The 17,569-nt window shown below is 41.2% G+C and overlaps 1 protein-coding gene across 6 annotated transcripts in view; it reads right to left on the reverse strand.

Annotated features, from left to right (window-relative positions):
- Positions 1 to 300: 300 nt before the first annotated feature.
- LOC100114196 (ADP-ribosylation factor-binding protein GGA3) overlaps positions 301 to 17,569 on the reverse strand; it is a 197,275-nt gene continuing 180,006 nt past the window's right edge. For all 6 annotated transcript variants that reach the window (XM_032601583.1, XM_031925309.2, XM_031925307.2 and 3 more), the window contains 2 exons: positions 516 to 626; positions 301 to 447 (listed from right to left, as the gene is read on the reverse strand). In XM_032601583.1, the coding sequence (XP_032457474.1) occupies positions 355 to 447; positions 516 to 626 (204 nt within the window). In that variant the 3' untranslated portion in view covers positions 301 to 354. The remainder of the gene's footprint in view (positions 448 to 515; positions 627 to 17,569) is intronic.

A 17,569-nucleotide genomic window follows, 5' to 3' on the forward strand; every position in this document is an offset into this window, starting at 1 on the left:
GGACATATCCGTACCATTATGTCCACTTGGCAACAGGTACGTCTTATCAGTCCCCCTCGAAATAATCAATAATGACCAACACCATAACAAGCCCCCAGGCCGAGAGGGAGATAACGAGATAGAGGGGGATGTACGCTATACCGGCCTAGACCCCAAAGCCGAGGGGAGGGGGAAAATCAATAACGCCGGTCACGCTATATGACCCTTCTTACTACTGTTGCCAGCCGCTGGGTGCTAGCAGCTGACAGACACGGTTACTTCTAGACAAAGTTTTTGTTGTCTTAAATGATAATAAACAGATGAAACAGATAAATACATTTTTATTATCATGATTGTGACTCAAAGCATGATGTATTACATTTGTGGAAGCTGTTCGACTTCACCCATTTCAGTGATTGTTTCACCATCCATGGAATAGCTAAGCATAAACTTCAAAGATAGTTTTTCCTGAAAGAATAATTACATCATAAAGAATTGTAGATGTTATTATTCATTTTGTTAAAACATATTCTTACCTTATAAGGGTTTGCTATTAACATTATTTGACTGATTGCTAATGGAGGTAAAAACGGATTATGCGCTGGTAACTTAGTTGTTGAAGGTAGCTGCAGTCTGCATTTACATTTCTAGAGAAATAAAAATAGGATCTTGTTAATTTTAAGGCATATTTACTTCTATGTATTCAGATTGAATTTAGCACTCGCACGGAATTTTTTAAAAATATTGTAAACAAATTGAAAAATCTTGCTCTGATTTGTCAGAGAATGAACTATATATATATATATATACATTGGGTATACGTATCGGTAGATATGAAATGTACTAGGTTATAAGTGTCAAATTTGCATGTAAAACCTCTTATTAGCCATTATATCATGTTTGTTTTCTACATAACTTCTAACAGATCAGGCCTATTCTGAAACTTTACAGTTACTTTTTTACTATAAAATCTTTTTACTGTATTGAGGTTGTCGGAGTCCGAATCAAATATTCGAATAGAAATTTTTACATATAGAACGTATATGTTGTACCTGACTCCTGAAACGGTTAAGTTGTTTTTTATGATTCTGACCGTTTTATGGACATATTATAGTTATTTTTTGATTTTTGGAAAAATATTTTTGCTTTTTTTTATGAAATGATTTATACAATATATTCAACAATAGTGTATCTGAAAGAGCATAAAATTGCCTACTTTGGTGTTTATTTTTAAATAAAAAGGTGTTTTTTATTTAAAAATTCGTATCTTTTAAACGTTTTGAAAAAAATTATAATAATAGAAAACGTGTTATAACCCCCCACAGGCTCTCTCGCACAAGCCCCTGGATATCCGCAACCCGCCTAACAGCGATGCAGCGCCACAGCGCGCCCGCCACACTACCAGTCCCGCGCACGGCCGCTAGGTGGTTGCCGTACTTCCCAAAACGGAGTGGCGCCTCGGAGAGCATATAAACGGACCGGATTCCAGGCCGAGGCATCCTGTCCCCGCATCAGACCGCGTCTGAAGTGGTAGCACGGAGCCTAGTATTTCTTTACTCCTTTCCCAATCAGCAATTTTCAGCGCTAATTCGACGCATGTCGAAGATGGACCACCAAGCCCTTCAGGAGTTGCGGGCCGAGTGCGACTTGGTGCACTTGCTGCTCGCCAGGGCTAACCGAGCGCTCGCTCTAGAGTGCTGCCAGCATCAGAAGCCACCTACCGCAGACGCTACCACCCAGACCGAGCCAGCATCAGAGCGCCAACACCAGAACGCTCAGACGGATCTGCCGCTGCTCACCACTCTAGCGCCTCAGCCGAGGCCGAACACCCCGGAGTCGTCATCCGACGTGCTGAAAGCCGAGTGGCCCGAACATCTGTAGCTGGTAGACATACAGCACAGCCTACGACTGATCCGGACCTCCGGGACATCCTCCGGAACATCCGGGCACCAGCAACTGTAGCTCCGCCGACGAAGCTGCGGATCATCAGTCGGAGGATAGCGGCTAAGCAGGCTGCGCAACCAGCGCCTCAAAAGACTGCTTGCATCTCTCCAAGAAAGAGGAAACCGCCAGCAGGGTAGTCGTCTCCGACGAAGCGGAGGCCAACCGCCCCCAGACCGCAGGGACAGCGCCGGAAGCCGAGGATCATCTCCAGCGAGATCCTTAAGGCCCCACTGCCGCTCCCACTAGGTAAGGCACCCTTGGCCGAGGAGAAGACTCCATCGGAGCCCATGGTTACGGCGGCGGTCGATCTCACGACCTCCGACTAAAGCGCTCCGCGCCTCTCAGTCATTTTTGAGTGGACCGATCCCTATTTGAGATAGGCCCTGTAATAACTCAAAAAACAAAAGACTCGTCGGAGTCTCCCCCCTCTCTCCCCTCTTACAAACTGGGCGGCCCTCCCTCGTTCAGGCTCGATCCAAGAGTCGACCTAGAGAGGTCCGAGCAGTGTCCGCTCTCTAGGAAACGAAGAAGCCAAGGATAAGGAGCCTCAGCAGGCCTCTTCGCCTGTCTGCCGTCTTGCCGCCTACTCTGCTTGACAGAGATCAGGCCCTTCTCCACTCCGCTCTCCAGAGAACGAGTTCTGCGGACACCAGCGACCGCGCAGCGCAACGGATTAGCGCACGCGCCACCCTCTGCTTGGCCTTTTCAGGTCACCCCAACAAGCCCGCTTACATCAAACGATATAATCTATTTGCTGTAAAAATTTTAAACTATTTTAACGACTCGTTTTTGAGCTAAAAGTCTAAAACTAAAAAAATGGGTTTCCTATTTCGGAGTAAAAAGGCTTTAATTGAGTTAAAATTGTGTGTTTTTTTTCTCTCTCGGAGAAAGAGCTTTTAGGAAAAATCTTAGAAAGACCTTGACCTTAGAAAGACATGACTTTGTTTATCGGGTCATCGGAACAGCCCTATCCCCAATGTCAGCCGTGTGTCGGATTCACACCGACTAAACCCATCCTTCCTACGGCCATCACTTTCTGCGTCGCACACACATACGTACATACTCAGCCCCTTCGTCTTCTTCTGTCTTCTTCGTCCTTTTTGACTTTCTTAAGAATGTCTGTTGCATAGTTGCTGAGTGCGCACCATCCATCCTCTAAAGTCAGCATGACCGTCATAATAGACTCAGGAGTTACTCTGGTCTAAAGATAACTTTCAAGTTCTTCTCGCTCCTGCTGATATCGTGAGCACTTGCAACAGACGTGCTCAACATCCTCAGTTGCATCCGAACATATTAGGCAGTTCGGACGGTCGTCTAGTTTGAACTGATACAGGTACGCCTGGAAACATCCAAGCCCGGTCAAAAACTGCGTGAGGTAGTAGTTAACTTCCCCATGTCTTCTTTCAATCCAGTCTTCTATCCTTGGTATAAGGCGATAAGTCCATCGCTCCTTACCACTAACGTCCCTTCTTGTTTGCCATTCAGCCATCGTCTTATTTCTTGCAGCATCCCAGATCTCTTTCTGGCTTTTGTCATTTGATCGTCTCCTGCCTTCAATTACGTCCTTTTTTTCAACGCTAAAAGGTTAATAGGTGGCATGGCATGCCTGCTATAATGCAGGCAGCATTGTCCGATACCGTACAGTAAGCGACCGCCACTCTTAGTGCACTTCGCCTTTACACGGTAGTCAACTTTCGTGCATACGATTTCACTCGCATCGCATCTGCCCATACTGGGGCTCCGTATAGCATAATCGATGTGTTTACACTAGCTTAGAGTAACCAACGCTTCTGAGTTGGCCCTCCTACATTTGGCCTCAATCGTGATAGAGCAGTGCCAACTTCTGCTGCTTTAACACTGACAACTTCCAGATGCTGTTTAAAACTTAGTCTTGCATCGACAGTGATGCCAAAGTATTTAATAGTTGATTGAGAAACGATCTCATATCCATCAACGTTAGTGTGATTTCCTCCATTTTCTTCCTACTGGAAATGAGAATTACTTATGTTTTTTTTGCCTGGCTAATTCCAGACCTGTTTCTGTTAGCTATTCGTGTATTATACGAATTGACTATGTAGCTATATCTATCCCCTCTTCTTTATGTTTCGCTACTACCAATACCGCTATGTCGTAAGTGAATTCCACGACTGTTGCTCCTTCAGGTTATAGTAGCTTTAGTAGTCCGTCGTACATAATGTTCCAGGTCCGTGGGCTGAGTACTGACCCTTGGGGGACGCCTCTTGTAACTTTATACGTCTTAGTACCGTTCTCAGTGTTATATAATAAGATTCTGTCCTTCAAGTAGTCGGATATTATCCTTCTTATATATAAGGGCACATCCTGCTTTCGGAATACCTCGTGTATTTCACTTCATCTGGCCAAATTGAATGCATTTGTAATCCTATGTAACTATGGCGCAATATTTCTTATTCCCCCTTCCATCTTTTCTCCTCTATCGCTGTTTGTGCAGTGTCAATCAGTAGACTAACTGCGTCCAGGGTTGAACGCTTCTTTCTGAAGCCATATTGGTGTTCCGCGAATCCACCTTTTCCTTGTATAAAATAATCCATTCTGATGCAGATAATGCGTTCCAGGATCTTGCCCGGGGTATCCAGCATGCAGAGAGGTCTGTATAATGTGGACTCTTGGGGTGGTTTCATTCCTTTTGGTAGAAGCAGTAGACGCTGTTTCTTCCAGTTTGTGGGAAATGTTCCCTCTTCTAGACATGTATTGTACAAGTCTACAAAGACCTCTTGATGAGCATGAATGGCATGCTTCGATGCAATATTTGAAATGCCATCCGGCTCTGGGGCCTTGTTGTTTCCTTCCCTTCTGCAGGCGGCTAACAATTCCTCAATCATGATCAGTGGAATAGCCTCTTCATTCACAACTCTTTCGATGACACTTGGCTCTTCCATTTGCCTAGGAAACTTTGGTGAAGACACATAGCTTCTTTTATTCTTTTTCATTATTATTTTATACGGTCGACCTCGTCCTGTAATTCCTTAAGGTACCGTCGTTTGTTTTCGCGGATTCTCTTCTTAAGACTCCTTTTAGCGTCCTTCATTTCACGTCCGCGGGCATCTACTATTTCCTTGCCTATACCATTTTTATAGTATTTCTTCCTCGCCCGTTGTTCTCGTCTTTTGGTCTAGTGGCACTCGCTACGTGCACTCGCAATCTTCTTGTCCCACCAGTTCTTGTCTTCTTGACCACCCTCGATCCCCCCGTCTATGAAGGCAGCTGACATGGCCCCAACACATGACTGTAAGCGATGCCAGACTGGGAACATCATACCAGAGATATCTCTATACAGGAACGAGAAGTAATGCACAGCTCGACTTCAGGAACAATTAAACTCAGAATCAAGTCCCGCCTAAGCAACTATGTATATAATCCTCTCGGGGCAAAAAATGAAGCTTATAATTTTCGAGTTTAATTGAAAGCCCCCATATGATGATTGCAATAAAATATTCACTGCGCTGGTTCATATCGGGGAAAAGGCTCGCACGGCTCAAATTACACATTTAACTCGAGTTTGCAAGTCACTCGAACTACATTTATACAAAAAGAAGAGCGTAACCTTCTTTCTTTCTCGCTCTACTTCCGCCGACGAAATTCGCAAACAGGAAATTACAGCGCCCACTAACACGCTTAATTAACCACTCGCAAATAAACATCCCATATACTTACAATCCTTACGTAAGATGGTGTGCGTGCGCGCGCATTATAAAAGCAACAAAGACAAGTATAATCTCGACAAATTAATACATTCATAACGACTCTTTCAGTCAGCGCGAGCGAGCATCATCTCTCTCCTTCTCGGAACTGATTCGGATGCCATTTCGCCGCGAGTCGAAAAATCAAGTGGATGATCCGGACCAAGCAATTAGAGAAAAGGATTCTCGTACTGCCCGGGCATTCCAATTTAAATCAAAGGAAGACGAGCGAGTCAATTAAAAATCAATTACAACAATCGTCGGCGCCGGCCGACGATTGTTGGGTAAGGATATGTACGCCGTGCGTTGGAAGGACATTACGGATTTGCGCAATTTTAATAGCGCGATATAGAGCCTTTTATAATTGAAGTCGCACGCTCACTATTGCTGGATTATTGCGCGGTATAGTGGGCATGTACGTAAGCATTTTTGAAGGTAATTATTATTCGCGCAAATTCTGAGTTTTATACTGAAATTTTCGCATTTATTAATTCATCGAAATGCATTTTAAACGTCGCAATAACTCGAGAAAGAATTTAGAAAATATAAGTTTCATAAATTCAGCCAATAAATTCAAAACAATACCGGCAACCGTTTGATCTCGCAATACCCCAGAGACTCGTCCACGGCTACGCACAAAAGGAGAAAAGAGCCATAAGTAGTGGACACACACGTACACTCGACGCTGAAAGGAAAAAAACGGGACTAACGAATGTATTGCCAGAACTGCGGAGAGAACTGCCCCCTCGATTCTCCCACCCCAGGAGGACTTCTCATAACCCGTAACAGACTGAGACGAGCTTCAAAAGAAACGACGGCTGTGTATAAGGGTGATCCGGGAGATAAAACCAACGGCAAATATGTAAGAGTCCGCGAACAGAAGCGCCCGGCGCTTCTACTCACTCTCCAATTGCGGATTCCATTTTTCACGTTTATGAATAAAGTAAGACTCTTCTTCTCTTTCATTGTGGTCCGGTTTTGTGAAAGATTTGATTAGGGCGGAATCCAAGGGAAATTAAGTTTTGAAAGGATCAATTTTAAATTGTTGAAACTGTTTTTGATACTATCGTAAAAATAGAAATTTTACGAGACAGGTGCGTACACGATTATATTTATCAACATTGTATATATTCCTTTGAACGACTATCGAACATCATTATATACAAGACCGTTTGTCGCGAATAATAAATTATGCATGCAAACGTGAAAATAGAAATTCTCTATAGACGCTTAATACACGTGCGCCCAATACGTTTGATGCACATGTGAGCTGCACAGAAAGGCTTGATGGCTCTTGCTACGCGATACTTACCGTATACACATCGTATAAGCAAGGAGAGACCGCCCAAGTCGCGCCTACCTCGAAAATTCGTAATTGCTCGTGAGCGCGGACGACTTGGCGACTCGCACATCTGCGTGGAATTAACCTGCGCGAGGACTTAATCGTCGAAATTTAATATCGCATTTGATTTTATAAATCCATGTATAAGACGTGGTCTGAAAAATTTCAAATAATTATCGTACGCGTATAATGAGCAAATGACGCGAGGTGTTATTTGGCGGGAAACTGCAACATTTTGAATATTTAAAATGCCGCGCGAGGTGTGCGAATGCGCGAGTGTTTTAATTTCACTTAAGCAAGGCTGAGTGACGTCCGCGAGACAAAGCGTATTTTTCTTTCTAAATTGCTGTGTGGCTTATCATACGTGTGAAAGCGCGATTTTAAAAAAATAACGTTAATTGGACTAGATGTGATCGTTATCAACGGTTGAGGCAAAACAGAACGACGTTTACAATTCTCTGTACACCGAACGAAAAACATATACGCTTTTTACACTCCTCGGCAGAACAACAGGCTCACAAGTGTCGGAAATCCAACCTTCCCATAAATACTTCAAAAACCGTCGAACATCTTTCAATACCCACACTTACTCCTGGGCTCTCCCGTCTACGCCACATACACATACACATATGCGGACTGCGCACCTTTAAGACAGTGCAATCAATGTCAGAGCCTAATAACACCTCCTTGTGCATCTCGTCCTTGCGCTGGAACCCCCCGACGGTGTAGTGGTACACACACACCGTAGAGTAATTTCGAACAATGATATAATTACAGACGCAGAGCTCGCGCTTGCCATTATGTCGATTGCTCTCGAATTATACAAAGCGAACGGCATCAGCCCTTGATGTAGGGGTGTACATACGAGTCGTATGGGTTTTCTTGGGGTATGTAGCGGAGGGAGTGCAAGAATTGGGCGTCTTTTCCGATCGAGTGCGCATAGCTTTTTGAGGTAAATGGTCGTTTAGAGTTTGTTTCTTAAAGGAAAGTATACTCAAGATTTCATTGTCTCGCTTCCTTTATATTACAGGCGTAATTTAAAAATATCGTCATTGTTGCATAGTAAACGAACAATTAATAAAAGCACTCTTACATACGTATAGCCCACCAGTCTTATCGTTTCCCTATGCGCATTATACACACAGCGGCCGAGATTCACAGCCGCTTATAGCTGCGAACGAGCAAACAGCGCAGTATATCCATTTTCTTAAGTGGGGTTCGCTATACTCCCTCGATTTTCCCTTTTCATTTTTCGCAAGGTGAAACGAGACGATGAAAAGCATTGTCGCGGTGTTGGCAGTACAGCAACGGCAGCCTGTGCAATTGCTATGCGCTTTATGCGATGTGTTTACGGTGATACATAAATTACGGTGATTTATTTGAGACTTTGATTAGAAGTTTCAGCGTAGGAAAATATGTTCATCGTGCACGTTTCATCTTAATTATAACAGTGCGCCACAGTTAGTTCCATATTTTAGATTTAAAGAAGATGTAATTTCGCTTTACGAGATGTGCACGAGTTTTGCATTGAATTAATGCTCTCTCTGCAAGACCGACTGCTATATGCGTCTCTCAATCTCCGTCATGAATATTCCAGCTTGATAAACAATGGTGCTACGTGTATAGCTACTACTTTAACAAATTAGTGGAATGTACTTAATTGCGCGAGCGCATTATTTATTTTCACCGAGTTAGTCGGGGTAAGTATAATAACACAATGAACCATCGCTTCTCGACAATAGTCACCTTCGAAGAACGTACCCAGGAAAACAAATTCATCAATCAAACGCCAAATTAACCGTCCACACAAAAACGGATTATGCTCGCGCTCTTAACGCTCCAATAACCGCGGCAGCTTTTCTTATTTTCCATATCTTCCCCCACTCGGCCTACTCCCTCTACATCGCCGCTTAAAAATGACCGGGTCTCGCTCATTGTTTGCCATTCTCTCTTTTTGATTGGCCGTTTTTGCTCCCGACAGCTAGCTCTAGAGTTGATTCGATCGGTTTGTATTATTTACATGTTCGTTATGCTTCGCGGACTGTCGCGCCGCCTCTACTCTGGTTCTTTGTCGATTCGACGCGCCGACGTCATCGGAATAGAACGAGCTTTTAAAAAAAGCGATGCGCGTTTATTGCATGTATACGTTACGAAAATCGAAAGTGCATTTTCTCTCGGGCTCGGAATGATGGAATCATTATAATTTTCGCGGGAAATGACAAATTTGCCGCGAAATTGAAATGCCAAGTGCAGTAGCATGTGTGCGCGCATAAGAATTGGATTTTCTGTCTACCCCTTCTCGCGCGAGCGTTCGTCACTTGCCTTATTAGCTGATATTCTGTTAGCTGAGTGTTTTTTTTCATAAAAGCTCCTTTTTCTTATTTCTCAATTCAAGCACAAACAGAGGTTAGATATATAAAAAAAAAAACACTTGAGAATAGGAAATCCGACGAAAAGCCCGAATCGCAGCCGAAACTCTCGGAAGGAATATTCGCGCACATAGCTATATCGAATAACTGCCTCTCTCTTACTCGCGAAAAGGGGCTTATTCGCGTGCGTACGCTATTAACATACGGCACTCGATACATACGGTAATTAAACGACGCACGAGATCTCGCTGCAGCTCGCGTACAGTTATACAGGTATATACATAACGCGTGCATGCTCGCCCCCGCGCGCGCGCATGTGCCACTCACCTCCGTGAAGCTATTCTCTTGCTTATCCACTTTGCTTTCCGTACACTTGTACAAGTCGTTGTAAAAAGCTTTGGTAGTTTTCGAAGATATTAATTTGTTCGGTTGATGATCGATTTTCCGAGTAGCCTCTGGTCCTCGACCCCGCTTTGCTCAGTGTTTTTTTTTTATTTATATGTTTGCAACAAAGAAATCCGCTCGAGGTATCGTATATAATACGAACGCGCTGAGAGGTTTGGCATACACGCACTTTTCGAAATTTTATGAACCTACGTATAGCCGCGCTAATGCTCACATTACGCTATCGAGACAGTTAAATCTTGCTCTTTCTCTCGCTTGGTGTCCGCCGACTTCTCGGACACGTATTATTCCTCGCCATTGGATTCTCCTTACATAAGTCCGCTATCGCGGCTATAAATACCGATAAGTTCATACGTAGTAGAGCCGTATAATCGACTCTCGAAAAATCCGCCGCGGCCCGACTCTCTTGCACTCACGCTCACACTGTAGTGTGTATACAGACAGGCAAACATATGCAACTCGTTTCGCACCTGGTTCAACGTCCAACCACGGCAGCAGCAGCGAGTCTCTCGCTGCACAAAGGCCGATTTTCAACAATCATTAGCAGCGGACTTTGTGTGAGATGCTGCAGAGAAGATCGAAGAACAGACCGGTCGATCGGAAGTCGAATAACGTTTCCCTTTGTTCCGCAGGATAAAATCTGTATACAAGCTTGTGTGCGTGTGTGAGAGAGAACAGCAGACGGATGGTGGGAGATGAGGGTCTGAAGAGGAACGGAGAAAAGGATGCCTACTAGGATGATTGCGAAGAGAAAAGGCGAGATGAGAGGAGTTACTGTATGAGAGAGATTTTGATTGATTGATAAAATTGTTATTAAAGTGTGTAGTGCAGATCTGTTTGCTTTGTTTGCCCATATCGGTATGCATTTTCATTGAAATGAAAAAAAAAAATTCACATTCCAAGCCTCTGAGCGAAACTTGGCGAAAATCGGAACACAATCCGAGAAACCTCCGACTGAAATCCGCCACTGAAAGCGAGAAGCCAGAAACATCTCTCGCGGCTGCAGAGAGCAGCGAAAGAAAAGAAGATAGAACGCGCGGCAACGGCAGCAGAACGGAAGCCTGGCGCCATTGCAACACAATACGAGAGGCCTCGATGACTTGCATTTGTATCTCTCTCCTTTGTTCGTTCGTCCGTGATTATAGCCGAGGGGCCCTTCCATCTTCCTTCTTCATTTTCTCCTTCCCTCTTTCTTACCTCTCGCGTGTCTGTGTGCGCGAGTGTGTATACACAGAGATGCCCTTTGGAGTTTTGCGCGACGGTCGAGAAATCTGAATTCCGAGAGAACGCTTCGATGCTTCTGTCCTTAACGTCGCACAATTCGTCGATCGATTCGAGAAGAAAGATTGCAAAACTTTTTTCCAGCCACTTACAGACGTCCACAGAGACACATGGAGAGCTCTCGAGTCATCGAGTTAATCCCGCTTGTTTGTCTTTGCATTAATTATTCTGCATTAAGAACGCTTTCTCTCTCTCTCTCTCTCTCTCTCTCTCTCTCTCTCTCTCTCTCTCTCTCTCTCTCTCTCTCTCTCTCTCGCTCTCTCTCTTGTGCGCCGTAGTCTCGGATTACGCGGGCTTTAATATTACTTGTTGCAGATTATTAATTACCAGGAATTATGGGACATCTCTCCCTCCTCCTCCTCCTCTTGGCTAAAGAAAGAGCCGCTTTCCCCGAGATTTGCGCTTTCAATTAATTTCCCTGAATAAAGCGAACAACCGATTGTCGGTGGAGAGGAGAAATTAATCGACTGCGCAAGTAGCTATATAGCTGGACAATTTTCAGTGCGCTGCAGAAAATCGTGAGGTCGCAGCAAGATATCCTTTGTCGACTTTTCGCAATTGCCAATTGCGAAAAGATCGAGAAAGAGAGAGAGTCCCTAGAAAAATCACCAGACTAATATAAAGAGGGTAAAGAGAATAAACTTGGTGATTTTTAGAACACAACGAGGGGGAGTGTACAATAGCAGAAGAGAAGGAGTCAAGTGAAAAAAACTGAATGATACACATCAAAACAGGAAAAGAAAAATTTACAGAGAAAAACAAAGGACAAGGTAGAAAGGGAAGGGGAAGTGGGGCAAGAACACGACTATATAGACAGACACAAAGTGTAATAAACCTAGTAAAAGGGGGAGTAGAGTTAAAGCGAAAAAGGAAAGAGACAGGAGAAGAAATGAAAGATAAAATTAAAAAAATCAAAGGGAAAGACACGGCAGAGAAAAATAAGAAAAAGAGAGAAGAAGAAGAGGAGGAGAAAGAACGGGCTTTCAATGAAAGTCAATTAAATGTGAGAACATCAAGAAGCACACCAAGCACAAGCAGTGCAGCTGACGAAGAAGAAAGGAACTCGAAAGAAAAAGATAAGAAAAAAAAGGAAAGTAGCGAAACGTAGAAAAGGAGGAGATAGATAAGATACTGAAAGAAATCCTGGAAAAAATGAATAAAGAGCTGAAAAAAGCTGAAGAAAGAGAAAAATGATTTGAGGAAGCAATCTTAAGGATGGAAAAAAAGAGAAAAGGAGATAAAGAAAATAACTGAAGAAATAAAAGGAATTAGAGAGGAAGAGGAAAAGGAAAGGAAAAATATAAAAGAAGAGATAGAACAAATGAAAGCAAAGCTGGAAAAAGTCGGAACAGAGGGAACAGAGAGCGTAGGAGACTGGGAAATGAAAATAAAAAGTCTGAAAGAAAAGGTTAAAGAGATAAAAGAAAGAGAAGGAAAAAAAGACATAAACAATAATGGACAGATAGAAAAAGAGGAAGATATAGAAGAAGAAAGGAGAAGAAATCAGCTAGACTGGATGACAGAAAAAGAAGAAAGGGAAAAGATAAAAAATAACATAGTTATTAGTGGGCTAGAAACCGAAAATGGAGTGCAGACAGAAGAAGTAAGACTATGGATAAGAACAAAACCAGAAACAGAAGTAGATGTCAGAAAATGCTGGATAATTAAAGAAAAATACCCAAAAATAGGAGCAAAACTAGGATCAAAAGGAGAAAAAGAAAAAGTAATAGAGAACAAGAGCAAACTAACAGGAGAAGAAATATACATACCATGATATGACGTGGAAAAAAAGAAGAAACAAGGGGATGGTGATAAGAACTAGCGCGCCACGCGCGGCTTTACGCTCGCGCTTCGCGTTTTGCGCATAAGGCACGACCGCTGAAGCTCGTGCTTCGCGTTCGCCACGCCGTCCGACGCTCGGGCTTCGCGTTCGTAATGCCTGTCGGTGCTTATACAGTATTATCCTGTTTTTTTTTCAATATTGTTGTCAAAGTTTTGATTGGTATTCTTCTGGCGGTCATCAACACTATCATCAAAACTACTGGAAAATTAGTAACTTATTTGTATTTGTATTATATTTTTGTTTGTAGATATTCTTAAAATATATCTTATTTTAATTTTATTCTATTGTAATTTCAGATAAATAATACAACACTTTTGTATCGCAGTTTTCAAGAGGAAGTAAACAAAAGGATGATATTTCGTTTGTAGGATTTCAATTAGAATATTAGAAAATTGATTGTTTAGGTATTTAGCATAGTTTAGAGGGATGTAGTAAGCTACTTAGAGTTTTTCTTCAATCTAAGCAATTTTCTTTATTGAGTTTAGGTTTTTCTAGTTCAGTATATACTCTTGGATTTTGAAAGTGAATTGTACTGATTCAGCTTAAGAGATTTAATTAATATAGCGTACGTCGTTATATGATGCCAAGTTACACGGATAGTATTCGGCGATTACGTATTTCCTAAATTATGCATTTTTTATAATTCAATTAAAAAAGTGGTTTAATTTTGTATATATGTATGAGATAAAGGCCAAAATATAACTTTCAGCTTTTAATAATATAGGAAAATTGCTGAAAATAATTGGGTTGGATGGGGCATGTTGCACCGAAGTTATTATTGAATTTATGTATCAAAAAATCGCTTTTATGCTTGTGTATGTCAAAAAGTGTTTTAAAAAATGTTTGCCACGGTAAAAAGTTGTATTTTGAAAATGTTTACAACTTTTATATTTAACATTTTCATGTAAAACGTAAATCCGTAATGTTTTATGGCAAATAATTGGTTTTTAGCTGTAAAAAATCGATTTTGGGCTGTAAACTCGAGTTCTAAGCATTTTCATGATTTGATGTTAATGAGAAAAGTTGTATTTTTCAAAGATCTATAACTTTTCCATTTAACTTTTTTTTTGTAGACTGCTTAGAATTCGACTTAGAGATAAAAACACGTTTTTTGGAGGTGACCGCATTCTGCATACACGTGCAGGATCAAGCCCAAAATAAATCTGTCAGCTTAGTATTACGAGGGGAGTTTGCACACAAATTTTTAGCCCGATTGATTAAAGTCTTTCCGAGATAATCGCATCACAGGAAAATTTTTATTAAAAAAACGCTTAAAAATCGAACAAATTGTGCCCGCATTTCAAAACAACGTAACGGATCGCGAATTTCAGAAGGTCGCGTGAGCGACGTAAACACGAGCATCCCCGTGTTGTTTACTTCGCGCTCAAATCAGACGGATTTGAGCGGCGTTCGAATTTATTGGTGCGGCGTATACGAATAATTCGAACGCAATTCATACGAGAAATCTGTGAATAATAATTGGAGATTTTTGTTGCCAGGCCGAGAACAATTATAGAACCGATATTATCACACGACGTAGAATTAAACGACTCGGAGCAGCAATGGCCGGGTAAATTGAGTACGTTATTATAATAATAATAATAATATTTATCATTTTATTATAATAGTTTAATGTTCTAACTGTTGAATAGATATAAGTGTATTTATATTTTATTTTAAATATATCGTGTTATAAAATATTATTTTATACTGACTGATTAATATTATAGGAATATAATAAATCAAACATTAATTGAATAATGATGAAACATGATTTATTGCTAATTCTGAATATGATGACAAAACATACTTTAAATTACTTAGGCAAAATGGATCAAGAATGTCAATTTTGTAGTGCTAAACACATTTATTAGAATTACCAGTTGATAAAAAATGTAGCAATTGTTGTCATAAAGGAAAAGTTATAATAAAAGTTAAGTTTCAATATCCGATTTGTTTGTTGCAGTTGACTAACCGCAAATCACAAGAAAGTAAAAAATTTACGCGATAATTACGAAATTATAATAATGCTTTAGCTTTTGCCAGTTTTGGAGTTAAACTATATATTGTTCCTGGCCATAGCCCTTAAGTTTTTCGCATTTGTGGTCAAACTTATCATAATGCTTATTCATTTAACCCAGTAACAAATGAAAATAGAAAATTTGGACAATTATATACAGTATGTCTACGATCAAGCGTACAGATACTTAAATTGGTGATTTTAGCAAAATTAGCGGGGGTGCAAACAAATCTTTTTTAGTGAAAAGTTAGAGTAAACTTAGCTCTAGCTTCTGTCGTTTGCTCCGTTCGATAGGATTTATCAGTAAAAAAATTGTCCGAGGCTAAAAATAATAAGTGCAAAAAAAAGTATGGCAGGATGTTTTTTACCCTTCCATCGCATAGGCCGTGGCCAATAATGCTTAAAACCACCAAAAAACATTATCGTTAGATGTAGATTTTATTTTTTAATAATTAACGAAATAAATTTTGTAAGATGTGAATTAGTTCGCGAGAGCTAGACATGGCGACCACAGCGGAACGCGGAACAGGGCGGACCGAAGCAAGACGGTACTACACCGGTTTGTTATTGTTATGACTCAAGGTTAGTTCGTCTGCTAGAGGTGTCCCTGTCACAACGCTCGACTCCGAAATCCGAGCACAGTTTTTCGCGAAACGTCGGTAGATCGCTAAAGAAGCGATCTCGGAGCTTTCGCGAAAGAGTGCTCATTGAAATTTGATTTTTCGGAGCTCGTAAATCTGTCAGCAGCGGTGCTTTTCCTTTTCAATAAAAATCCAAGCCCAGTCTCAGAATTTAAAAAAAACATAGTGCTCTGAATTTTGGAGAGGTATCGAGTTAGTTTGAGATCTTGAATGTCAGGCGTTCTTGGCCTGACTCGAACGTTCCTTTTTAAACGTCATCAACAATTCTCTGGGTTTGAGAGCAAAATCTGCCGAATAATTGAGTGTGTATGCTAAGTTTGTATTGTAAAAGAATTTTAAAGCATTATTTTCATTAGTGCTTTAGAAAAAAAATTACTTGAGAAGAAGTTTATTCGGGCTGCTGGTCAACTTGCCAACCTCTCCTACATCCTGCTGCGAATCCTTTTCCATTGGCGCGATCCCATACTACTCCTACTCAGTGAATTTGCTCTCTACCTTCTAATCAGCTTGTTTTTGACGAAGTGAGTTGTTTCATTTTAAATTTTCAATATTTTTTAAGTATCAAACGAATTGCAACGAGTGTTCAAAGACACCCGTTTGTGTATGATTTACTCCTTCATCTCAACCTCTTAATTAACATGCAGTCGTCAATACAGAAGATGAATACGCAAGATCCGTTACATAGCCCAGTACCGAAGTGGCCAACAAGGTTGAACTCAGCGACTTTGCAGATACCGTAACCAAAGGTTGCTGTTCAATAGTTTAACGCGAAGATGCAAACGTCTGCTCAAGCCACAGCTAGCCATCGCAACTAAATGCTGCAGAAGTTTTCTACAAGCATCATTATAGGAAACGATAATGATGTTCGAGATGATCAGTTGGCTACACCCGGACGTAAGAAAATCGGTACGGGGAGACGCAGCTCATGTTAAACTGCTATAAAAGCAAATTTCTAGTTCGTCAGCTAACACCTGCAAAGCTCTAGCAGACTTGCAATACGACAAAGACAAACGCACACTCACACTTGAGCAAAAAATTCATGCGTAATTGGCATAGCTAACACTGTCAGTCATAAATCGATGAACTTTTCATTTAACTTGATCCTGTAAGTGATTTATAATGAAAATGATTAGAAGGTAGAGAGCAAATTCACTGAGTAGGAGTACTATGGGATCGCGCCAATGGAAAAGGATTCGCAGCAGGATGTAGGAGAGGTTGGCAAGTTGACCAGCAGCCCGAATAAACTTCTTACACGATCTGTCACGTAAAGAATTTGTATGGATTATACTTTTTATTTGCACAATGAGCACGCGTTTAAATTGTCCTAATTGCCGTTCAAACTGGCCGCTTACTAGATTATGGTTCTGAAAATTGTAACTTATATCTAAAAATTAACAATCAAGTAATTTTTTTTCTAAAGTACTAATGAAAATAATGCTTTAAAATTCTTTTACAATACAAACTTAGCATACACACTCAATTATTCGGCAGATTTTGCTCTCAAACCCAGAGAATTGTTGATGACGTTTAAAAAGGAACGTTCGAGTCAGGCCAAGAACGCCTGACATTCAAGATCTCAAACTAACTCGATACCTCTCCAAAATTCAGAGCACTATGTTTTTTTTAAATTCTGAGACTGGGCTTGGATTTTTATTGAAAAGGAAAAGCACCGCTGCTGACAGATTTACGAGCTCCGAAAAATCAAATTTCAATGAGCACTCTTTCGCGAAAGCTCCGAGATCGCTTCTTTAGCGATCTACCGACGTTTCGCGAAAAACTGTGCTCGGATTTCGGAGTCGAGCGTTGTGACAGGGACACCTCTAGCAGACGAACTAACCTTGAGTCATAACAATAACAAACCGGTGTAGTACCGTCTTGCTTCGGTCCGCCCTGTTCCGCGTTCCGCTGTGGTCGCCATGTCTAGCTCTCGCGAACTAATTCACATCTTACAAAATTTATTTCGTTAATTATTAAAAAATAAAATCTACATCTAACGATAATGTTTTTTGGTGGTTTTAAGCATTAT

The sequence above is a fragment of the Nasonia vitripennis genome (assembly GCF_009193385.2).
Source record: "Nasonia vitripennis strain AsymCx chromosome 2 unlocalized genomic scaffold, Nvit_psr_1.1 chr2_random0009, whole genome shotgun sequence".
In the NCBI taxonomy this organism is placed as follows: domain Eukaryota; kingdom Metazoa; phylum Arthropoda; class Insecta; order Hymenoptera; family Pteromalidae; genus Nasonia; species Nasonia vitripennis.